Source organism: Gallinula chloropus, assembly GCF_964237585.1.
Source record: "Gallinula chloropus genome assembly, chromosome: 10".
In the NCBI taxonomy this organism is placed as follows: domain Eukaryota; kingdom Metazoa; phylum Chordata; class Aves; order Gruiformes; family Rallidae; genus Gallinula; species Gallinula chloropus.
In genome coordinates, this window is record NC_140095.1 from 2,160,048 (window position 1) to 2,185,656 (window position 25,609).

The window sequence follows — 25,609 nt, forward strand, 5'->3', positions numbered from 1 at the left end:
TCATCTGCACACACCTGGGTAAGAAAGACAGCCAGCTGTACACTGTAACCCCTTGAGTAACGTGGCATCTTAGATTGTAGAAAGATATTTTCATTGTCAGGCTCGGCCTGAGCTGTGGGTTGGGTGAGACACTGCATTGGGTAGCAACAGTTTCATAGAAGAGCCTCCCTACCCTCAGGCAGATCAACACTTCCTCCCAGTTTAGTGTCATCTGCAAACTGACTGAGGGAGCATCCAATCCCTTCATCCAGGTCATTGACTGGGCCTGAAGCCCTGGGCATCACGCATGTGCTCCATGACAGCTCCTAAGATGACCCTCTCCAAGGTCTTCCCCGGGACTGAGGTCAGACTGAAGACAAACCCAGAGGCGGGGATCAGGTTGGTAACCCTAGTAAGGGATTAACCAGCTCTCTTACCTGACTGACGCTCATCAGCATGAACAAATGAATCATCCAACAGAAAGGGAATAGCTTTTGCTGAGAGAAGCACACAGGCCATCACTTCCATACTGGGAGTCTTGTACAGCAGAACTGAGGACCACATGAGCTGTCTCAACTCTTCATTTTCCACCTAAGACAGAAAGCAGATTCTGCAAGTTACTTGCACACTTTGATAATCCAGGCAGCTTTATCATCATAGGCTACTAGAGAAACAGTTAAATGCAGCACAGCTTTGAGGTGCACACAATGGAACTCCACTGTCTGTGTAAAACCATATTTTCCTGTCATGGTCAAGTTCTTCCTCATTTTCTGCCCAAAACTACAAGTAGGAGCTAGCACACAGTAAAGACTTGGCACAAAAGACACTGCAGACAAAATTGATCAGTGAGCAGGTCCAACAAGTCTGCTGAGCCTTCAGATGCTACCGAGGGGCTGGATTTAATGACCTTAAGAGACCTTAAGAGACAGCAACAGCACCTCTTGCTGTTACAGCTGCTGTCCAGGGAGGCATCTGCCCAGCTTGATGAGTTTACTGTGACTCCTCAAGTGAGTCACCTTTCTTTATCAGCATCCCTTGATGTCAAAAGAGAAGCACAGCTTACCATTTGTGCTCACTGAAGATTTGGAAGTGAGGGATGTGAACAGAGTGTCTCTCTCAAGTTGCTTTTCAATTGAGATTTGTACTCAGAGCACAATGATTTATCAAAGTGCCACACTCTGAGCTTAGGGTATTATTTGTATTTTTAAATTTGGTGTTCCCCACACAGACTGTACATCAAGTTAGGTTTATCTCCTCCTGTTTCTAGAGTTCCTACAGCCAAGTACATACTCGTACATCTATACTGCACAAAGGCGCCACCTACTGATTTAGTGAGATCCCATCACAAAGTAATTCCACTCCAGTCATTTTCACAGCATCACAGGGGCTGGAAGGGACCCCCAGAGCCCATGGGGTCCAACCCCCTGCCAAAGCAGCTCCCCAGCTCATATTGCACAGGGCGGCGTCCAGACAGGGCTGGAATCTCTCCAGAGATGGAGACTCCACACCCCTGGGCAGCCTGTCCCAGGGCTCCCTCACCCTCACTGGGGAAAAGTTCTTCCCCATGTTGCTGTGGAACTTCCTGTGCTCCAACTTGCAGCCATTGCCCCTTGTCCTGTTCCCACAGACACTGAAAAGGGGCTGCCCATTTCCCCCTGCATCCCATCCTTCAGCTATTGATAAACATTCATAAGGTCCCCCCTTAGTCTTCTCTTCTCCAGGCTGAACTGCCCCAGCTCACTCAGCCTTTCCTCACAGGGGAGATGCTCCAGGCCCTTCATCATCTCCATAGCCTCCTCTGGACTCTCTCCAGGAGATCCCTGGCTTATTTTATCCCAGGGAGCCCAGAACTGGACACAGTACTCCAGGTGGGGCCTGACCAGGGCAGAGCAGAGGTGGAGGATCCCCTCCTGTGACCTGCTGGCCACACTCCTCTTGATGCGCCCCAGGATCCCATTGTCTCTCTCAGCCCCCAGGGCACACTGCTGGCTCATGGCCACCCTGTCACCCACCAGGACCCCCAGGTCCTTCTCCACAGAGCTCCTCTCCAGCAGGTCACCCCCAGCCTGTACTGATACAATTTTATTTCATTTTGACCCTTGAAAGGGGAAAAAAAAGGAAGTGGAGTTATCATTCCTGCCAGACACACACTAATGTCCTTCCTGTTCTGCCTGGAGGAGCCTGAGAGGTGCCCGGCGGGATCCCCGTCGCTGCAGCGAGGAACCCAGCACGCAGTCACACAAACCAGTTTGTGACAGAAACCCTTCCAGGTTTGGCAGAGCCTGACCCTTGGGTTTAAGCCCTTTGGGACAGCCCTTTGAAAAACACTGTCTAGCCCTGAGAGGCCACAAGGCATCTTTTTATACACCTGGGCTGGGGGTAGTACCTCTGCTACGCTGCCATGGAAAAACTCCAGCAGGGCATTTCCTTTCAGCCCAGCCACGTGCTGCAGAGACACAGAAACAGGAAGGTGAACAGCAATCTGGTTATCTTCTGTCATCTTCTGCAGGAGAAATTCAGATGGATAGAAAGATGACAGCATCAGATGAGGCTTGCAAAAGCTGGAAGAGATCCAGAAAACACACAAAATTTAAGGAACTACACAGCTCCTCCCCTACAAAAATTAATACTTTCATTCAGAAATCAGGAATGGGCAGCTTCTACTCTGAATAGTTTGCTCTAAATGGTTTCTCTTGAGCATATCTATCAATCTGGCATGACCTCAGCCTGGGACCATGGGAAAGGCAGGTCTCCTTCCATAAGAAAACACATGTTGCAACTATAAACCAAACCAGAAACAAAGCAGACAGCTACGGCCCAGGATAACCCTCCACACACACCACAGGCCAACAGAATGATGAAGCACGTTGCCAACACTGCAGGCCCAAACCCATTCCCAGTGACAGCTGCAAACTCACCAGCAAGGCCACGCTGGCTTCAGCAGAGCTTCTGTGGGAACTGTTCCCTTGCTGACTGACCATGCCTGTCTGCCTCCACCATGGGGTTCCGTACAGCGTCTGCTTTGCCTGAAGCTTTGACAACAATAATAGTCTTAACATCCTGCAGGAGCCTCTGCAAAAGACTGTAGATTCTGAGGAAGTGGAATTTCTCATGAGGTAGAACAAACACTGCTTTAACACATCTGTATCCAACAAGCAACTCCAGCACGTGGCCATCCAGAAAGGAACCCTTCTGCTGGATGGAGCCATGAGTCGGATGCAGCACCAGTGATGCTAACGGAATCCTAGTCAGCTTAAATACACTTCTCCACTCTTCTGTGCCTCCCCATTTACCTGGCAGCAAACTGAAATCCACCTTTACTAGGTACAAATGCTGGAGTGTTAGAAATATCCAACAGGGATGGACCACACAGGGACCCTGGGCAGAAGCCTTATACACTGAAGAATAAAGTGCAGGACACAAAACGGGTTTTGACCAGTCTTTGTTACTACCAGCTGACTCTGCTTGGTGCAGGAGTTCCTGGACACAGGTTTTCTTCCCATAAACAAGGTATGTTGGGAAACAACCTTTTATTTCAACATCATCTGCTGAAATGCAATTCAATTCCCTAAGCTGGCAGAGAAACTCTGGGAGGTTTGCTGGTCCACAGTACAACACGGAGCTTGCTAACACTGACGGGTACTGTTGAGAGCAACGCATGTGTAAACAGGAATAAAAGTCTTGCAGGTTCTGGGGGTCTGAAACAACAAACAAGCAGTTGTCACCATTTGTCAGCTTCAGGGTTAAACAGATTTGTGGCAGGAGAAAGCCAAGTTCCAGAAGATCAGTATATGGAAAAGACAGCACCAGCTTCAAGGCAGAAGGGATGTGCTGGCAATTTCCTCTCAATTCCTGACAAGGCATCTCAAACACAGCTGGCAGATCTTCAGTCAAAACCAAACAGGAAGCAAACTGCTTGAGGCCTTTATGAGTGTGAATAGAAACACTCCAGAGAATTTTGACTATTGCAACACTCTCCACTGCTCCCTGGTCAGAGGGCCGAGGATCTGAAGTAGTGCTGAACTCAGAAGTCTCATCTCCTTCGTGAAGCCCCATTTCAAAAGAGCCATCTTCTTTGTCTGTGGTCTTGGTGTCACCCAGAGGGCTCCCTTTCTCCTCTGTAAAGCAGGAGGGGGGGGATCTCTGCACAGTCTGCACTATCAAGGCAGAAAGGTGCTGAGTAAAATCTTGGTTTGTGGCAGTGTATGACATACAATGAAAAGGCAAGATGACAGTGTTACAGGGGTCAGGCACTGCACGCTGTTCTTCCTCTGAAGGATCCAAACTGCAAAAGAGATAACAAGGCAAAGTACGAGCCTGAGTTTCAAAACAGTCACAGCTACCTACAGCTCATGGTGCTGCTGCTGCTGCTGCTCTGAACTTTGAGGTATAATCTTGTTACTGCAGTTACATCAGCCTAATTTCATAAAACGTCTTAAACAGTCAAGAATGCATAGGTTGCAGTTGTATTCATTTCTGTATTTCTTTTATCCATTTACAGCATTTAGTTGATAGAAATATTCCTAATTCAAATTATTCCTTTGTCCTGCCACTGATTTTTCAAGATGCTTTCAGATCATCTCGTGTCCATACATTGTTTTGTCTTTACATATTAACTACTTAATTTGTTAGATCAAAAATAGCATGGCCAGTAGGTCTGGGGAGGTGATTGTGCCCCTGTACTGGGCGCTGGTGAGGCTGCACCTCGAGTGCTGGGTCCAGTTCTGGGCTCCTCACCATGAGAAGGACATTGAGGTCCTGGAGTGAGTGCAGAGAAGGGTAACCAGGCTGGGGAAGGGGCTAGAGGGCAAATCCTCTGAGGAGCAGCTGAGGGAGCAGGGGGTGTTCAGCCTGGAGAAGAGGAGGCTGAGGGGAGACCTTCTCCCCACCTCCACTGCCCAGCCAGGAAGGTGGAGAGAGGTGGGCGATGGTCTCTTCAGCCAGGGGACAGGAGATGGGACAAGGGGCAATGGGCTCAAGCTGCCCCAGGGCAGGGTCACTGCAGATGGGAGGGAAAAGTTCTTCCTTGAAAGAGTTATGGTGCTGTGGCACAGGCTATCCAGGGAGGGGCTGAGTCACCTTCCCTGGATGGGTTTTAAAAAAAAGGGTAGATGAGGTGCTCAGGGATCTGGTTTAGCTTGGGACAGGAACAGTTGGACTTAATGATCTTAAAGAGCTTTTGCAACCTTGTGATTCTGTGATCTTCATACTGTGCACAGCCACTGGTTGAGAGGCTGGGAGTGTGCAATTTATCAGAAGTTAAAAATAAAGTGTTCAGCTCATCTTCCATTTCCCAAACCCAACAGGCACTTTGCAAATCACTGGCTTGAAGCCACTGACTTTATTCCAGGGTTCAAAGGTTACAAAGACTTTATACTCTTACCACTGATTTCGGTTGAAAACAACTAGAGGCAGCGTGCAACCAGACACACTGGTTTGCCTTAAAGCCGGGTTTGAAATGCACCATCCACTATTGGGACTCAAAAAGCTGATGGGGGTTAAGCCAGAGCTCAGGAGTCTCACTTACCACATCTGAGGATCACTTCCATGTGCTTTACAGGAATCCAACAGAGAGGCAGGTGCCTACGGAACAAAGAACCATCAGGCAGTGGCAGCTGCCGCCAGATTTCAGCAGAAGTGAAAAGCAAAGTCAACGTTGGCTCCTGCTTTTTAAGGCCAGCAGCTCCTTGCTGAGTCCTGACTGCTGTACCCATGGGCAGCTGAACAGCCGACCTGTGAGGATGCTGACACACCAGGTTTTTAGTTCAGGCTGGGCACTCTGAGGCAGCCAGGAACGCAGTGAGAACAGATGTGGCCTGTAGGCCTTTCAGCACACTACAGACTTCAGCAGCAGCGCACAGCCAGGCGAAAAGGCAAAGGCCCTGGAGAAAGCCCAGCCACGCTGGCAGCAGAGGCAGAGTCCCTCAGGGCTGGCTGTCTCATGCCCTGAAGCCAGGCATATGAAGGGCATTTCCTATATCAAAAATGACATCACAACGCAGAAGTTAAACAGCTGGAGTTTGAAGGAGACCAATTAGGCCAACACCTATTGCCAGAGAGAAGGTTCTTCCACTCTCTGAGGAAGAGACCTGTCTTCCAAAAAGTGCTGAACTGCTCAGTTCAGAGAGCAGTTCAGCATCTCAGAGCACACTGAATGAGACGCTAATGCCAGGTAAACATCTCAGTCCTGACAGCGACAATTCTTTGGTGAATTCAGATCATGCACTCACTGTACAAGGTGGACCAAACCCACCACTCAAATTTGGGGCTACCTCCTTCCTCAATTATAACAGCTCAGAGAATGAAAATACCTTTGCTGTGGATTACTATAACAACATAAGTTTAATATCAGAAATTAGCTTGCAAAAAAACCAAACACTACCACATTAAAACTGCCATAAAATAAACACAAGTGTAGCAATTATCTGATTTTTACATCCAGAGTCTGGTATTTCAAAATATCTCTGGGGAACTGTATAGTCTGTAGGAGTCAAACTACCAGATTGCAAAAGACTGCTGGCTAGGACTGTTTCTTCACAAATTATTTCTAGAAGAAATACAAAGACCTTTTAAAATTGCTGAAGTAAAACCAAAATGAATGTCTAATAGTGTCTGTCAAACAACTAGAATTAAGATTGTATCATCAAAATGTGACCATCAGTCATTAAAGCTGCGGGGTCTCTTCACAGAACAGCCAGGACAGAACAAAACCAGGCACAATTTTAATATCCTTAAGTGCACTGAAAGGTGCACTGAAGACTGCTAAAGCTCATTTTTTAAGCTAACCACCAATTTAAATCTCAACATCTTGTGTGAGAATTCTCCATGTAATTTAGTTTTAACAGAACTGGTCCATTTCCTTGAAACTTGCCCTGAGTGTTACCAAAGCATTGCCAGGCTGGCAAAGCCATAGCAAAGCAGTCTGTGAGCTTCACAGCATTCACTCCCATTTTTGCAGGCGCCAAGCAAACAAGCAGAAGATCTGTAAAACCTTTACCCTGGCGCAGGAGGTCCTGTCCCTCAAATGCCACTCAAGGAAATGATCTTACCTCGAGCCGGCCCGCTCACGCGTGTACAACGTACGTGCAAATAAACAACAGAATCCCAATCACAGAATCCCAGCCTGGGCTGGGCTGGAAGGGACCCAAGGATCACAGAGCTCCAACCCCCCTGCCACAGGCAGGGACACCAACCTCCAGGCCTGGAGCTACACAAGGTTGCCCAGGGCCCCAGCCAACCTGGCCTTGAACACCCCCAGGGATGGGGCACCCACCCCCTCTCTGGGCAGCCCCTTCCAGCCCCTCACCACTCTCTCTGGAAAGAACTTCCCCCCAATATCTGTCCTAAACCTTCCTTCCTTTAGCTTCAATCCATCCCCCTTGTCCTGCCATTGCCTGCCCTTTCAAAAAGCTGATTCCCTCCTGTTCCTCTGCTCCCTTCAGGGACTGGGAGGCTGCAATGAGGTCCCCCCACAGCCTTCTCTTCTCCAGGCTGAACCAGCCCAGCTCCCTCAGCCTCTCTCCGTAGGGGAGCTGCTCCAGCCCTCTGATCATCTCCGTGGCTCCTCTGACCCCTCTCCACCAGTCCCACATCTTTCTTGTCCTGGGGCCCCAGCTCTGGACACAGGACTCCAGCTGGGGCCTCCCCAGGGCAGAGCAGAGAGGGACAATCCCCTCCCTGTCCCTGCTGCCAACCCTTTTCTGATGGGAGACCAGGATACCATTGGCCTTCCAAGCTGCAGGAGCCACTGCTGGCTCATGCTGACAATGCATGTGAGCTGCTTCCTCGGGCATAAGAACTCCTGCCTGTATCTTTCTGGATTGATGGCAAAGTTTAGTAGATGACACCAAACCATCTCTCAGGCAGAGGAAGCACAAGAGATATTTACTGCTTGAACACAGCAACCATGTTAGCCAGAAGGAAACTCAAATTGACAAGAAAACCAGAACAGGGCAGCATTATTGCTGGATTTCTCTTCTCTATATATGTTTAATCTTTGCCATAAGCCATTTGGAAGCCATGTTTAAGTTGAATAAAATGCTAGTGAAACAGATGGTGTCTAGAGAAAGTGCAGAGAAAACAATTCACAGAAATAGTGCATCAGAAAATGAATTCCATTATTCCTGATTTCAGGTCTAACAATGAAATAAATTGCCCAGCATAGTTCCATTTTTTAAAAAATAGACTTCTCAAAATCAGTATTTTGAAAACAACCCTTGATAGCTAGGTATGTAGCAAAGAATTCATTTCTGTTGTTAAAGCTGAGGAATGTCCTAATCCTGTCCTACTCCTTGCTATCCCACTATATATTAATATATTTATAAATATCCCACTATATATTTATATCCCACTTTTATATTTATTTTTATAAATATAAAAGCCCTTCCTCAAGACTCTACTACAGGAATCTTATGGAAAAGGACCACAGTCAGTAACCCCAGTCTTACACCAGTTTTCCTATAAAATTCCCAAGTAGTTCAGAAAGATCTTGGTATTTTTTCCAAGACTCATGTGCTCCTTAAACATTTGCAATAATGGAAAAAGATGCTTGACCAATAAGTAACACCTAAACAGTCACAGCCACTGCTAGCATGCATCTTTACAGCTAGCCCTGCATAAAACCCCAGGCTGCCCTATAGCCAGGCTGTCTCACTCCTGCAACTTCAATGCTTGATGCTTTAAAGCAACCGTTGGCTTAATTTGGGAGAACCTGGCATTTCACCTGGAGGTGAAAAGTTATCCAGAAGGGCTCCAAAGGCAAATCAAGCACATAAATAGCAACTAAACCTGCATCTAAATTGCTTCTCCTTTAATTTAAACGCCGTCACTTCATTTTTACTGAGTGATCTGAGACCTCTACTGATTCTGCAGAAATGCCAGGAACAGACTCTTTCCAAAGACCTCTTCCCCCACCCACCAATTCACTGGTAAGAGTAAGCTGTTTCGCCCCAAATTATGGAGACTGTCATCACTTTTCTAAATGGTTACAAAGTCGTCCCCAACCAGATACACCCTACTGCATTTTAAGCTTTCATTCAGGCAAAAGCAAAAGCATCTTTATCTCTTCTCAGACACACATGAATTTCCCAGTCAGTCAGTCCCACGGGCCCCTGCAGAAGATGCAGGACACGCCGCTGTTCTACGTTCTAATGCAGTGGGTACCCTTGGTTGAAGCATCCAGTGAAATGGGATTTTCAGGTAAGGTCAGCAGGTGCTGTGGAACACAACAGTGTGCTGAAATCACAGGCTCAGTCTGAACCCAAACTCCAGAACTGCCTCTTACTCATCTCCTTTTCCGACCTCCATTCTGGCCTGACAGAAACACAGCCCTTGCCAACAGCAGGAATGGAACAGATGCTCCAGCTCCCCTTGTGCAGACCAACAAGCAGAGAAGCAGTTTTAGAACGTGCCTACAGATGCCACAGTTCCCTTGAAGGCATGTATCTAGACTAGCAAGAGAGATACAGTCCTCTGCTGCTGCTTTCTGCAGTAAAAGCAGCCCCGTGCCCCAACTTCTGTTCGAGTTAATTAACACCACAGTGAACATCAGGGCAGCTTTGCCAGGTCACATGTCACTTGCACTACGCCAAAGCTGCCGGGTCTGTCTGCTCTGACTTGATAAGCCCCATATCCCTTCACAGAACATCCAGGTACATCAGTGCAGCCCAGAGACGCAGAACCCAGAGGCTCAGCCCAGCAGCACGATACATGATTACCTTGGCTGGAGCTGACAGGACGAGGCAGAGAGGGAGAGGAAGGACGAACAGGAAGAGAAGAACAGTTTGGTTTGGAGCTGGCAGCGGTGAGCCTGGAGTCCTCACTGATCTAATAAAGAAAGTAGGCAATAATTAAAGAAAAATCCTAAACACACGGGACACGTCAGAACCTGAACTGCACTAAGTCTACAAAGATTTCCCAGTTGGAGTAAAAAGAACGTTAGTACCAAATGTGTTGGGTTTCTGAGGGGTGGCACACGGTGGTGCTCACATCCTCTCAAGTTCCCATTTCCCACTAAGCAGAACTCCACTAAGAATTCGGTTAGAGAAGTCATTCTGATCACTGATCCCTGCACTGACAAAACCAGCAGCAAGTTTCACAAACCACAACGACAACAGGATTCTTAGGCTGCAGGGGCATCACAGCTCCTGATAATACAACTTATTTCCAGAACAAGATTAACCCACTGCACAGCAGACAGGAGAACAGGACAATTCAGACTTCTGATCCTTTCCCATTGCTCAATACTCGCAAGAAGAAAGTCTGGGAAAATCATTTCAGTCCTCTGCAACACAAGCACTGATCTCACACCTCAGCACTCTCTGTATAAGATGGAAAATACGGCTGTTGAGGTCAGCTGCATATTTATTGTGTGTACCATTAGGCCATTTTCTCTTTTCTTCCCACTTCCTCTATCCCAAGCCAGCAGAAAAAGGAACATCCTGAAATTGCATTGAAATCTAAATAGGAGAAAGAGGTGATGTTCAAACTTCACACTGCAGTAAAGCACAAACACTGCACTCACTTCCATGACAAGTGAGTTTAAGGAATTCTGCTCAAAGCCAATCTGGAGAGGACTCACAGGCTTCTTTTGTACCCAGCACGTTCTGCTCTCACAGCACCCAACTCACCTTTTTATCAGAGCTGCTCAGTTTGTGTTTCACCTCCTTGGCTTTCTGAATGGCTTTCAGCACTTCCACTGTGTCTGGTTCCTTTTCTGTGGTGATAGTGTTATCCAGACAGACCTAAAAATGTTAAAAACATCCAGAAATACAGAAAACAAGGCAGCTCTGTAACTTATTGTTACTTATGTCATAAATAAATAGTTTGATGCAGATGCTGTGCATGTCTGTAACCCTGTAAACAAGGTAATGACCACGTCAGACCTCATGACTTGAATGCAAACTCAGAAGGGCTTGGGAAGCTCCACACCCCACTGGCACAGGCACCTTCCAACAGGAACACCCTGTTACCCAATGAAAGCAGGGCAAGCTCTCCCTTAGATCTGAGGAGCACACCCAGCAGCGTATACATGGTTCCATTCCCTACAGATGTACTCCAACCCCCACTAAAAACTCCTCAGGCTTGTAGAGCATTCACACAACTTTCCTTACCAGGCTTTAGAAAGAAAAAGCTGTTCTTACATACCTCTGAAGCCCTGTCCCCAAACTGAGCCAGTACTTTGGTCCCATAGTCAGGGAAGATGCTCAGTGGGTTGCTGGATAACACCACCTTTTCTAAGCACGGGAGGTTTCCTATATTTTTTACTTCATCAATCTGAAAGTTTTTCAGTAAAAGGATGAATACACATATTGGCTAAATGAGAACACCACCACAGTCTAAGCATTTCTTGACTAAATTACATACAAACAGTAACCAGGAAAAAAAATTCTCTCCAGCCACTTTATTTGCACTTTCACCCTCTAACAGGAATCACTTGTGTTCTAAAGCAATCTGACACTAAAATCAGTAGTTACCTGTTCGATTTTGTTGTTGCTCAGATCCAAGTTGACTAAAGAGTACAGCTTGTTAAGACCACACAGCCTTTCCAGCTGATTTCCTGCTAGATTCAGAGTTTTGATGTTTCCCAGTCTTGTGTGAACACCTTCCAGCGATGTCAGCTTGTTGTAGGATAAGTCCAGGTGAACAAGGTTGTAAAGATGCTACGAGAGCACAGAAAATCCAGGTCACACACCAATTTGCTAAAATTAAACAATATCAAAGGCTTGTCCATTTGCTCATGCTGGATGCTGCCCAGCTGACAAACACAACACGAACTTGCTCATTACACAGGATTAAGCCTGCAGGAAAGGGAACTTCCTCCACTCTATTTTTCCCAAGCCATTGACACAGCCAGCAACGACTGAATTTAGTGAAGAACTACATGTTGCATGTCAGTGTTGGCAAGTAAGAAATGCACCCTTACGAGGGCTTGATGCTAGGAAGCTATTTGGGCTTAAACTCTTCTCTGCAAGATGAGTGGCAAAATCCTTTAGCAAAAGGATTCTGTCTTGGAAGGTCCTGGGCAGCCTGGCAAACATCACCTTCAAAAGCATCCCTTACCTGTAAGTTTTCTACCAGAGACACCCCATTGTGACTCAGGTCCAGGAACTCAATCTTGGGAATTAATTTCTAGAAGGGAAAAGGTGCACATGTTAAATGCATTTTAGCTTAGAAACCTGGCTGTACTTCCTTCACCAACCAACTAACAGGCAAAGGGCAGGAACTTTCCAAGGCACAGTCCCTCTTCTCAGCTTTCAGCAGTAAAAAGCGTTCTGCACCCATTCTAGTGCAGCCAGAGTGCAGACACCTGCTCGTGAGAGAACCAGATTACTCTGATGAGCACGGTCACGTTTGCATTTGAAACCTGGGTTCTCACTGATGACAAGCAAGTTGCCCCCAGTTTAGCCCCACTAACTACAGATCAAACTCATTAAGAGGCCTTTCCAGCTCATCAAACAGGCCTGTCTGTATTACACAGAACCCTGGATAAAGATTACAGAAGCAAAAACCAGAGTAAGTTGAGCAGTGCATTGATCTCCACAGCATTACCTTGTGGAGCTCAAGCACGGACAGTGCAAGGGGAAATCTTTCAGAAGAGAGATACATGAAGAAATTGCAAAATCCCTGCTGAGTCATGTGCCACAGAAGACCAGCCATCCTTTCCCCCCACACACAAATGAAGGAAGATTTCTTACCACTGAATCATCAATTTGAGAGATGCTGTTGTGACTCATATCCAAGGTTGTTAATGTTCTCCAAGTTGGGATAACTGCTGTCACTGGACAGCTTGAAGTTGCATCCTCTGGCTCCCACTGATCAAACTCAGAGGCCTCTGGCACCAGGATTTCCTGTTAAAGACAAGCACCCTAAAAATATGGTACCTGCATCTTCGGTGAAAGCCCATTGTTTCACAAGCAATCCAAATGACCTTATAGAAAAAAGATCCCTAAGCCTTATCATCACCCAGATTAAAGGTCTTAAAGCAGGAGCTGAGTGTGTCAGAATTATTTTAGATCCACAGGGAGGGAGTCCCAAACACTGGCAGCCAACCCAGGCTGGAGAATGGGAAGGAAGAGAGGGACTGTGAAAGGTACGCTCCTTACAGCCTTGCCAAATCACAGCCCAGAGAAGAAGCCACACGCATTCAGCTCTCGAGGAGTAACAGAAGCACATTCCAATCAAAGCATCAGAAACATCCCTGTGAAGGGACACATCTCATCACTTCAAGTCTGTTCTGAGAGGCCAGCAAACCCTTTCTGCTTCCCAGCTTTAAGAGCAGAACCTGCAACAGGCAGGACAGAAAAGGACCAGGGCTCCAAATGGGGATTCCCCCACCACAGGCGTGATTCTTGCACACGCTTCGAACGCCCATCAGAAACTCCCTCTCACCTTCATCGATGTTGCCGAAAACCGAACACTCATTGTGGCCAGAGCATGTTTGGATGAGGTCAGCCCTTTGAGAAGCTTCCCCCCAAAATGACTGATCTATTGGAAAAACATGACAGTCAGAAATGGCAGAACAAACACGGGACACAGCAGAGGCAACTGAAAGCTTCAAGAACGGATTCCCTCCCAGTCCGGAAAGTAGTTACAGCACTGCCTTCAAATCTGGGACTATCAGGTCAGACAGCCCAACATTTGGTAAAGCTACAGCAAGAAATTAGGGACACAACTACAGAAAAACTAATTCCCAAATATTTCTTTGCACAAAACATCTTCTCTAGGCACTTTCTACCTTCCCAGGGCATTCCCCCAGGTTCAACCGCCCAGGCAGTTGGACAGGGCGCAGTGTTTGACTGTCACCAACCGCAGAGGTGGGTACCTCAAGCTGTGCAGCTCGACCTGCAAACACAGTTACTGCTGTATCCCACCTTCTTTACTACAAAGAATAAACAAGAACTGTCCGGGGAAGGGAAGATGCCCAGCTCAGCAGTTCATACACCAATGAGCTCATTACACAGACTAAGTTTGACATTATAAAAGTCTTTTCTGCAGTTCAGTGTGACTCAAGCTCTGTCTAGCAAATGGGTCCTTCTCTGGGCACACTGTGCAACAACAACCAGTTCCCAGAGAACTCCTGCTGCCCCTGGAAGCACCTCTCCAGATCACCACTGTTTGGTTTTGGGCAGCAGTTACGACGAGATGAAAATGCAGGTCTGCTGCCAGCCCATGCAGAACGTTTCAGGAACCCACAGGCACAGAAGTCTTCAAAACAAACCCCTTTTTTATTCTCCCCACACTAAGCAAAGCTACTCCTGAAATTATCCATGCTAGACACACTCCCAACACCAGCCCACTGAAGTTTCCTTCCCACGCTGAGATGTCAGGAAGTCCCTGACTTGGGGACTGCACTGCAGCTCTGAACCAGCACAGCCTCTCCTATCAGTGAGACAGCAGGCATGTCCAACAAAAGGTCCTGAACCCAACAGAAGGGAACACAGGGTAAGGGCTGTGTGACACAACCAGGCATTCCCACTCTGGAAAGATCTGAAAGGGATGAAAGAGGTTTTGAACACTCCCAGTGGAAGCCCTGTGATCCACACTGAGAGCAGAGCAACGAAAAAATGCCGCAAATTCTCAAGCCAGAAGCGCTGCACTCAAGTGAACCTTCTCAAGCAAATTCACATCAATTCAGAAATCCCTGCTGCTTCCCAAACAAGAAGTACTTTGTAATAAGAGCTCCCATTAGCACCCATCTGTTGGAGCTTCACAGGGACAGAAAGCCACCCTGGGGTAGCTTCTGCATACACTGGAAATGACACACATCCCTTGGGAAGACATGCACAAGCTCTTCTGAATATTTACATCTGGCATCCGTATTGCCAAGTCCAGAGAAAAACCCCACACTGTTTCCCAAATAAAACACTCCTCCTGAACACTGCATGCCCCAACCCCAGCACCAAAGCAAAGCAATTGCCAAGCCTGAGAGCCATGCACCAGACCTGGCATTTACAGAGCCCCTCAAATTACAGGCAGTAGCTTAGTTGTACCTCTGTTTGATGAAGAGATCTGAAAATTGACAGGTCAAACGGCAACAGATGCTCCTGAATGGTACTGGTTCCAAAAGGTCCCCCTGTTCCAGTGACCTGGTCATCAACAAGGAAGAACAGTCAGTGTACACAACCCAACCTGTGCTCACTTCAGACAGCTGTGCACGGGCAAGAGCACAAGTACAGCAGCTGGGACAGCCACAGCTCCAACCCCTTTGTCAAACACGGGATGATACAGGAAACTCGCAGATTAACTCTTCAGCAGAAAAAACCCAAACCATCAGTTACACTCCAGCTAAGTGCTCTGAACTTGAGGCACTGAACTTAAGCTGCCACCTGGTGCTTGTATTTTGTAGCACATGGGGCACTCAAATCCCACAGACAAGACTGAGCAAGGCTTCATCCACAGCTGATCAAGCCAGAGTGGCACTCACTAAAACCAGCTTCCCTGAAACACCTGGATCCTCCAGGACAGAACTGTCTTCAATTCCAGCCCAGGGGATGAAGTCCGAGGCACTGACAAGATGGGCTTGAAGAAAGCATTAGACCATCTCATAAAAAGGCATCTAGTTTTCCCACGTGCCCATAGCATTCTGGCCAGAGCACATGGCACCAGTGCAAAAGGCAGGTGGTTGCAGTTCTGGTTGCTGTGAATAAAATTTTGGGAGAAATCTCTTAAGGTTTGGGTTTTTTTTTGGTCTTACGTATATCTTATAAACTCTGAAGGCTCCCACTCACAAGCTTTCAGAAGGGCCAGAAACTCTCAAGTATTTTTCTAAATAATATGCTGTATATAATATTTTTCTAAATTATATGTTCTTCTCCAGCCAGAGAATCCTCTGAACAACAGGTTCTACACACAGAGGATGGCAAAGGCAACTGAAGATCCACAGGAAGAACAGTAGAGCTGTGGTTTTGCTTTCTAAACTTTCCAAGCCCTCCAGTGCACCTTCCCCAAACCACTACTTCATTTCATCTTTGAACATACCACACAGTTACAAGGAAATTCTTCATGTAATAAAAGGGCTGAAAAGACACTGACCTGTAGCAAGCAGTGTTAAAAAAGCTACTCAGCAAAAGTCTTTGTAATTCACTGATTTGGTAGAAGAACAAAATATCAAACTGGTTCCAGACAAAAAATTATCTGAGGCCATTTTACATTTGTTCTGTAATGGCATTTGTCCTAGAAATTCTGGGCCATTCATCTCTAAAACTGATGGTTTTGTTAGTTTGGTTTGGGGGTTTTTTAAACTTTCCAATACAGTTAAAGGTGAGAAAGGGGACAGGACTTACACACACATGCATGTATGCATCTCTATACACTGGCCTAGCCATAGTGTTGTCAAAGAATGCAAGGTTGAAATGAATATTTCCTGCTTCCCCATGCCTATTAGCACCCAGTAAGGCTCTGTCACAGAAACCCTAGAGGGCACCGCTGAAGAGATGACATCACATGGCAGAATCAACATCTTTCTTAGAGAACTATGTTGAAGGTTGGTAGAATAAGCACCTGTTTAACACCCAGCTCTAAATGCTTACAGGTGTTTACTGCCAGTAAAGATCTTGTGCATTCAAACCTGGCTCCAGAAGCATGCCAAGAATCCCATCACTCTGGCAGAAACACCAACAGTACTTGTGCAAACATGGCTCACCTTGAAATACTGGAGTCGACAGGTAAAATCTAGAATATGACCTAGATCAGTTTTGGCATCTCCATTAGCACACGTAGGCTTCCCCTGCAGCAACTGTTGAGTGACAGCATATGGCTGCAAGGGTCTGATGTTGCTGATGTTGAAGACTTCTCCAGCCATTCAGAGCTGCTCTCCTGAAAAACACAGGATGATGGTATCGAACACAACGCTGCCCCAGTTACCAAAGAGCAAATGGTACCTGCAAAACCTAATGTCAGCGATTTCATCTCTGTCATTTATATTCTAAGCTCATGATTAAGGCACCAAGACAATGTCTTTTCTGCTTCTAAACTAGAAGCACTGAATTCAGATAAATTTTCTTTAACACCAGAATAACCCAAGTGTTCAAACAGGCACTCTCTGCATTCAAGCCTTAAGCTCCCAACGCAACTAATGGCAAATTTCCCTCTTAACAGGGCTGGAACCAGACAAAGTTCATTTATATAACATACAAATTGCTAAACTTTGAGATATCCCTAAGTTCAATAGCAGCTCAGACTTATTCTAACCAGAAAAAGCAGCACCTACCATCTAACAGATAGACCTGACATCCTTTGCTAAGCTGCTGATGTGCAAAGCTGCAGCATCTTCTTGGACAGTCTGAGGACTTTCACCACACTACCACCAGAGCAAGCTCCCTGGGCAGGAAATGCATTCTCTGGCAATATTTTTACAATCCCATTTCTTTCCAGGAACACTAGGAAACAGCATCCAAAAGCCTCCTCTGACAGCATCCCAAGAGCAAATGTGGATTACAGCAGTCAGAATACATGCACACGTGGAATTAACATCTTCCTCCTCTTCCTTTTAAGGACACCAGTTTGACCTGACAGACAGGAGAGCATCGGCTTTCCTGATAAGCAGAGTTCTCCAAAGAGTAAAACTCCCTTTGGCTTCAGTGGGAGCAAGTCCCAGAGTCCAGCTGCACGTCACCACAAGGTTCCACTCACATACAGCGGTCAGACATCAATGATTTTGGCACTAGTGAGGCTACAGGCACTACAGAGTCAGGGAACAGTTCTTCAGGACCTTCCTTAAAGTGTTCCACAATTTGCTGAGTGCCCCCTCTGAAGTGGCTTCACCTAAAGTTAATTTTGTGCCAGAACAATCTGAACCACGCTTCACCTATCACCTCAGCCAGCCAGAATCACAGCACAGCATTCAGCCTGTCCCTCAACATGGGTTAATCATTTCACACGCCTCCTGCTCCTGGGGAGCCACTTAGAGATGTTGCAGTAGTGCATTTCATTTTCAGCTCTCAGCCTCAGAAAAGCACATCCTTTCATTAACTGACCAGAAGGTCTCATGTTTCCTGAATTCTGGAAGAACAACATTAAGACAGGTGAAGTGATGCATTCAACACACTCTATCAAGGCTCACTGAAATGACACAAACTTCCTGACTGGTTGCACTAAAACATACCAAGGAATTCATCAATTTCTGATTTATTTCCAAAAGCAGCTGTGCTTCTGTGACAGTTACTCCTCAAATACAGCTTGGATCAAAGCACAAACAGCAAGAAACAGGTGAAGAGGAAGAACAAGGCTCAGTCTGATGTGAAAGACTCAGATCTCATGGTCTGGAGATTAAATCTCACAGGTATACACACGCATGCACATGGAGGGAACCATCCCCAGTTAAATTCTTACAGGTTCTTTACCTTTGTGGAAGAGCTCTTCAGCCAGTGCAGCAGTGATCCCATTGATCTCCTGCAAAGATTAAACCATTGCAATGAAGTGTTACATACTTACAGTTCAAAGTGTATCCTTGGCCAAAATAAGTCTCCCTTTTTTGCTGTGGTACAGGACTTTTAAAAATAGAAATCAACTCTCATCACATCTTATAGATTCTCTTTGTAACTTGAAAATACTTCATCAAATTATTTCATTTCATAGGTTCTTCATTTCCAAGATGGAAGATACTGAACTACATTTAAATAATCACACGCTGCATGTTTTCAAAAAGGGCAACAGCAACTAGAGCAATTCTTCCTGACCATCATCAGCCCAATGCCAAACAAAGCCTGGTTTTAAAGAAACTATTACCAGTACAGTTTTCTTCAAATTTTAACATTAGACTAACCTAATGCATGAATGTCCTGGCCAAAACCAGGACAATTAAGCACTCAACATTTCCTTTAGAGCATCACTAATACAATGATAACTTTAGATTAACAAGTCTACAGGGAAGAAGAGATCTGTAAAAATTAGTCTTCTGGACTTAACCTCCTTGCTGAAGAAGAATTCAAAGTCCCTGTTCACCATCCTCTATCTTCTCTGCCCTTCACAGTGCTCAACCCCCTTTCTACACACTGACAGCTCCAGGAGGAAAAGAAAAAGTCTGGAAAATTCTCCCTGTGGGAATTTGTTCTTTTAAAATCTAAAGGAGCACAAAGGTTGGTATAGGTATTTCCCATACTTCACAAAAAGCAAATGCTCTGTAGAAGTCCAGAAATAGTTCTGAGCTCTTCCAAGAGCTCTCTCTAAGGCTCACGAGAAGAACAAAAAACTACCTGTGATAGTTTAGGCACACACATCTCATTTTAAGGTAGCTGCAAAGGACAAACAGGCATTACAGATCATCATGAAATGAGTATTTGAGGAGTTTACTTCACTGACAAACCCCTCATGATTCATGACAAGGAAATAAATCCATGGGCCATCTGCAGCACAGTTCAGCTCATCTGATGAGGCAAACATTTCAGACAAGCACATTCTTAGTATAACTGAAACCCCACTCACTGAGGATGAACAGTTTGGAGAAGCAGCTCGAAGCTGCATTCCGAACAAAATTCAACAGTTCTGTTATTGGATAAAGCCAGTTACACTCACCTGGCATGCAGAGATCTGACTGAAACCCAGGCTCTGTGTTCCCTTCATCATCTGGGGGACACAGCAGAATTTTCCTACCTTTATAATCGAAACAAGGTCATGACGTGGAGTATTGTAGCCCACAGAAAAGGAGCTCTAGTCCTCTGTCAGACCTACAAGAGGCCTCTGTCTTCGCTCTCTTATATGCACCAATCCCACAGAAATCCATTGTTTGCAGGTGTCTCTGAACAGCAGCTTCTGGGTACTCAATTATTTTCTTTTAAAAGCTTCTATCTGGAAGTTAAGAAACCAAATCTAAGATGACAAAGTATAAGACACTGCAAGGAAGTAAGCACCCCCATATCACTGCACACCCCTGTTCAACACCAAAGCAACAATAAGGTTGTACACTGCTGTCACATCCAACTGCTGCTCTTTGCCAAGCCAGACACAGCTTTCCCCTGGAACACAAAGGCTGCAAAGCACTTGTAGTGTATTTACTGTGGTTATTTCTACACCAGTTTAGTTCCATTAACCTAGGGAATAAGATTAAATAATCCCTACTGGAAATGCTACAAATAAGAATAGACAAGAAAAAAAATAATCACAGAATCCCAGGCAGCTTTGGGCTGGAAAGGACCTTAAAGCCCATCTGGTTCTAACCCCTTGCCATGGGCAGGGACACCCCCCACCAGCCCAGGGTGCCCAAAGCCCCATCCAACCCGGCCTTGAACCCTGCCAGGGATCCAGGGGCAGCCCCAGCTTCTCTGGGCACCCTGTGCCAGGGCCTCATCACTGTCCCTGGGAAGATGATTTTTTTCCCCTAATACCCAATTTAACTCTCCCCTCCTCCAGCTTAAGAACATTCTCCCTTGTCCTGTCCCTCCCTGCCCTTGTCACCAGTCCCTCTCCAGCTTCCCTGTAGCCCCTTCAGGGACTGGAAGGCCGCTATAAGGTCTCCCCAGAGCCTTCTCTTCTGCAGGCTGAACCAGCCCAACTCTCTCAGCCTGCCTCCATAGCAGAGGTGCTCCAGCCTTCTCTGGCCTTGCTCCAAGGGCTCCACGCCTGTCTTGTGCTGGGGACCACTGAGCTGGATGCAGCATTGCAGGGGGCGTCACTCCAGATCAGAGGGGCAGAATCCCCTCCCTTGACCTGCTGGTCACACTTCTTGTGAAGCAGCCCAGGACACAGTTGGCTTTCTGGGCTCTAAGTGCACACTGCCAGCTCACTATGAGCTCCTCATCCCCCAACATCCCCAAGTCCTCCTCCTCAGGACTGCTCTCCATCTGTTCTCCACCCAGCCTGGAGCTGTGCTCGGCATTGCCATGACCCACGGGTAGGACCTTGCACTTGGCCTTGTTGACCTTCAGGACAGGCCCAACTCTCAAGCCTGTCAAGGTCCCTCTGGACAGCATCCCTTCCCTCCAGCGTGTCACACAGCTTGGTGCCATCACCAGCCTTCCTATATAAACTAAGGAGGCAGTATCAGGCATTATGAAGCCTCAAGCATGCACATGGGCTAATATTGTAAAGATATTTTAGAAGACCAAAGTTCTGCAGGAAGATTATTCCCCAGTTGAATTCCTGTGGCAAATATTTAGCTTTTCTGCTGAATAGCTAACTACTTTTGGTAAATATTTAAAAAGTACTCTCAAGTCCCAAACAATTGCATTTCTACCTCAAGCCAGACTCCCCTAAACAAAGAAATGCAGATTAAACAACAGCTTCACTCATTTATGGATTAAAACTAAAGGAAGGAAGGTTTAGATTAGATATTAGAGGGAAGCTTTTTACAGAGAGAGTGGTGAGGGGCTGGAACAGGCTGCCCAGAGAGGGGGTGGGTGCCCCATCCCTGGGGATGTTCAAGGCCAGGTTGAATGGGGCTCTGGGCAACTTGTGTAGCTCCAGGCCTGGAGGTTGGTGTCCCTGCCTGTGGCAGGGGGTTGGAGCTCTGTGACCCTTGAGGTCCCTTCCAACCCAGACCAGTCTTGGATTCTGTCATTCTATGATAATACACAAACACAATACACAAGCATGGAAGCATTCATATGCAAGTAACAGCAGTGCTTTGAAGAAGTGAAAAGGGATGAACATTACAGCAAGAAAGAAATCATCCAACTGAAAAGTGAGAATGACTGGAAGAATTTCTGCCTGCATAAAAATCTTTGTTGAAGTTACTGGACCAAAACGTTAATGAAACAGACACCATTTAAGAGAGAAACTTCCTGGTGATCCGGAAGTTTGCTCCATCTTAACAGAATTCTCCCTATGTTATCACACACATTTAACAGATTTAAAACCACCAATCAACTTACAAAAGCTCCCTCATGACAAACTAGTCCTCCTTGCTCACATCTGCAGGGCAATAGCAGCACCATGAACAGTTTATGCAAGTCAAACTCAGGCCTCAGCAGGGGAATTACATTCATGGAATACAACAAAAGCAGGTTCTTCTTTGTTGCTAAAGCTTTATCAACGCATCTAATGACCCACTACTTCTGAAGCCTTTATATGAAACCATGAAGAGCCATCTCAGCACATCCCACCTTGAAGCAATTACTGGTCCTCCTTTCCACAGAGTTCTCCAGTGCATTTTCCTCTTCATGAAGTTCAATCTCCCCCTTACAACACGATGCCATACTGTAAAAAAGCCCAATTATCCACAAGAGATGAATGAACAAATCACAATCTGAACACAAAAGCAAGCCACTGCTTATTTTCCTTTACCCTAACATTCTGTCTGCTGGCTGGAGCTGTTTCTCTAGAGGCCACTCCATCAGTGAGCTTCTCATGGAGAAGCACCATTTTTCTTCATTCAGGCTACTGGAAACTGTTCCAAGAATGAACCACAGATCTAAGCAGTAACCACTAAGTAGGGGTGCATGTGGATCGCTTCTGCAATGCTCCTTCAGAGAGCCAGCACTACTGACTTCAGCCTAACAACCAATTCAGCTGCAGATTTATTCACAGCTTCCAGCTACCCTGCCAGCATTTATTTCCTCCTCTTTGAGTCCCTACCCACACTACTTGTCAGCACAGCACCTACTGCAACAAAAAGTGCTGTCAAAAATCTGAAAAATATGCTTTGTTGCATCGTGCAAAAGGCAGAAAAAGAGCAGCTCCAGCTACTTTGTGAAGATTCCACACAGGTCTCTCCAAGCAAGACCCTCAGGCCTCCGTTTTTATATGCTAAAAACATAACTTACATAGAAATGAAAGTGTAGGAAGTGTGACAAAACTTTCGGAGCAGTGACAGGGAACTTGACTAGCAGAGTTTGCAGGTAGACCTCCAACTCCTTTTGCCTTTTCTCCACCAGGCTTTTGGAATTTTTCCCAATAATCTTCTTGGGAGGTAGGAGATTTTTATCTATTTTCTTTTCTGAAACAAGCTGAAAGACAAAGACCAGAGTTACGACCTGTTAGAAATGACAAAAGGTCCTAAAAACAGAACTTAAGGTAGACAAGTAGTGAAGCAGTAATTTATTATACATTCTTGCAAGAACGGGTGACCCAACAAAGTAGGACACTTTTGGTCAGTGCCTGCAGCCTTTTTATACCATACATCTATACATATTCATCACCTGTCCCGCTTTGTATTAAGATGAGTTCAAAGAGGTGGTTTCCATAAACTCCTCCCAATTGCGTCTGCGCATTGTCCTGTGGTAGTGGTCGTCGGGGGTCTCAGCGATGAAGGCTCCGAGTCTTCCTCAGGTTGAACCTTTCACCTCCTTCCTCTGTTTGACTATGGATTTTAAAGGCTCAACCCAGGCGCCCCATCCACAGCACTACACAGTATAATACACATGGCATGTCTGGGACATTCCCACTTCCATTGGTGAAGTAAATTAAAATGTATGAGTCCTTTTGTCTGGGACAACTGCTTACTGGCAAGTAGTTGTCCTTATCTTAACTTTCCCGGCAACTGACATGGCCCTGGGCTGAAGGAAGTCAAAGCTCCATACAGGTTTCAGATTGCACATGTTAATTTTGTGAAAGGTTTGTTCACTCCTGATCAAAATTATTAGATTTATCGAGACCCCACATCGTTTTTCCTGTTTGACTTGATGTACAATCAACATGATTGAAGCCTGTTCGTTGAGCCTGATTTCCTTAAATTCCAGCCCATGTCCTCAGTCACGATTTAACCCCTTATCTCATTATCCAGGATCATCTGCATCTTTTAGCAGAGCTATGTACTCAAATTGAACCCTTGAGAACAATATTCCCCCTTATTTTCCTAAATCCTTTAAGCCAGTAAATAATACAATAACATTTTTCAGTTTGCAAAAGCAACATTTCTTAGCACTTTCCACAATTCCCCCCTTCTTTTCTTTATACTAACTGTTGTCTTTTGCATATTGTCAAAGTCCTGTTTCATATGAAGCTTCTAACCTGGCCAGCATTGCTTCACATTCTTTTTCCTGATATTCTCTTATTATCTGTTTCTTGTTCCTCTAGGAGAAGAATATTATAAGGCGGTGGTCCCAGGGGCATCTTCTCAGTTATTGCAGTTTCTATTAATCTCTGTATAAGACCCCTAACACAAGGGATTATACAACACCCTATGGCCACTAAAATTCCTGTTACCACTATCAGGGAAGTGAAAACTGATATCACCATTCCCTTCCATTTTCCAAACCAGGATTCCCACCACCCAGTAAGAGAAGTATCTATTCCTGAATTTTCTGCTAGTTCATCGGCCAAAGTGGTAAGGCCTTGTAAGGTTCTGATAATCGTTCTATCAGGAGCAGTATATTATTTGGTATAAATGTGCAACACTTTCCCTGTAACATGACACATACTCCTCCTTTTTCTGCTAGCATCATATCTAGGACCATCCTATTTTCCCATGTCATTCTGCTATTGGCATCCAATTGTTCTGATATTCCTTTAACAGCATCCCTCGTATGACTTATGAATCTCTGTTGATTATAACATACAATTGATGCAATCTACATTTTTACTTACTGTGACCCACCAAAAATAAGAATGATTCAAAACCTGCAGCAATCTGATTCCTAGCCTTAAATTCATCAAGAACCCTTCGAGGAACTCCAATTGAGTCTATATATATTCTGTCACCAAAGGACGTTCCCAATATGCTTCTTTTGGCCCTGATCTCTTTTTCTCTAGAAGCCTTATCCTCTCTGAATGCCAGGGTGAATAGGATAGCCAATTGTACTATAGCACAAGTGCCTTTCTAGTTGGGCGGAAGAATGTTCCTCAGAACTCTTCCTCCACAATACCACCACCAGTCAGCTCTGGGAACCTGTAATGATGAATAGTTCCCACCTTTAACATTTGTCACATTCAACGTTCTCTTACATCCTGAGAACTCCCCTACAAATTGTGTAGCCACTTCGCCCTGTCGTGAGAGACAGGCCGTGTGGTTTCCAACTACACCTGTGAGAACAGGGGGTGTTTGAATGTCCTTATTCAGCAAGGCTGGGAACAGAAGTGAGAGTGTTTTACAGGTATCATTTCCCCAGGCTGTTCTTTCCTGATACAGTGCAATAATGCACTCCATTCCTGTGTGATCATGGGATCATCCTAGGGGAAAAGGTACAACTTGTGGTTTAGGTCAACCTGAGGCACATGCATAGCAAATACTCTTGTTTAAACTTTTCACAGTGTATTTTACCCATTCCACCCAGGCATTCATCTCTCCATATCCTGTTTCTATTTCAAATGTCTGTTTCAAATCCTTATTTCTAACTACTTTTACTATTGTAGGATCATTGACAAGTCCTCCTATCTTTGTCCTAGGTTTCTGTGTACTTTTCCACTCTTTTCCCTTATCTGAAGTTTTATTTTCAGGTTTTTCTACCCTTATTTTCAATCGCCCTACTGGATCTTTCCCTCTTTTTCTTGGCAATTGTGGGTAGTATGTCCTTTTGAGATGGTAATCATCTCTTTTAGGGGTTCCTAATATAAACTTTTTCAATTTACATCTGCTGTCCATCCATTAACCTTAGTAGTCCACCAAACATTGTTCCAGGAGGGGCAAGGACCTATCCCATAGTGTCCAACCTTGTATTGGTTCAGGACACATGTACTTTTCTGCATAGCTCAGTGCCCTTTAAGGTTTTTTTTAGATTCCCACAATCCAAAAATTGGCAAGCATCAAACATAATGTTCT

At 45.6% G+C, this 25,609-nt stretch overlaps 1 protein-coding gene across 1 annotated transcript; it reads right to left on the reverse strand.

Moving 5' to 3' along the window:
- Positions 1-25,132, reverse strand: LOC311195312 (nischarin-like; the record flags this gene model as incomplete). The annotated part of the gene is given in 19 exon segments (XM_084268691.1): positions 1-14; positions 417-570; positions 2,366-2,540; positions 2,939-4,264; positions 5,507-5,562; positions 6,405-6,526; positions 9,696-9,804; positions 10,608-10,721; positions 11,125-11,253; positions 11,454-11,639; positions 12,040-12,108; positions 12,675-12,827; positions 13,369-13,464; positions 14,970-15,065; positions 16,622-16,780; positions 16,784-16,794; positions 18,321-18,369; positions 22,677-22,859; positions 25,112-25,132. Coding segments are annotated over 19 exon segments (3,222 nt in total).
- Positions 25,133-25,609: the final 477 nt, after the last annotated feature.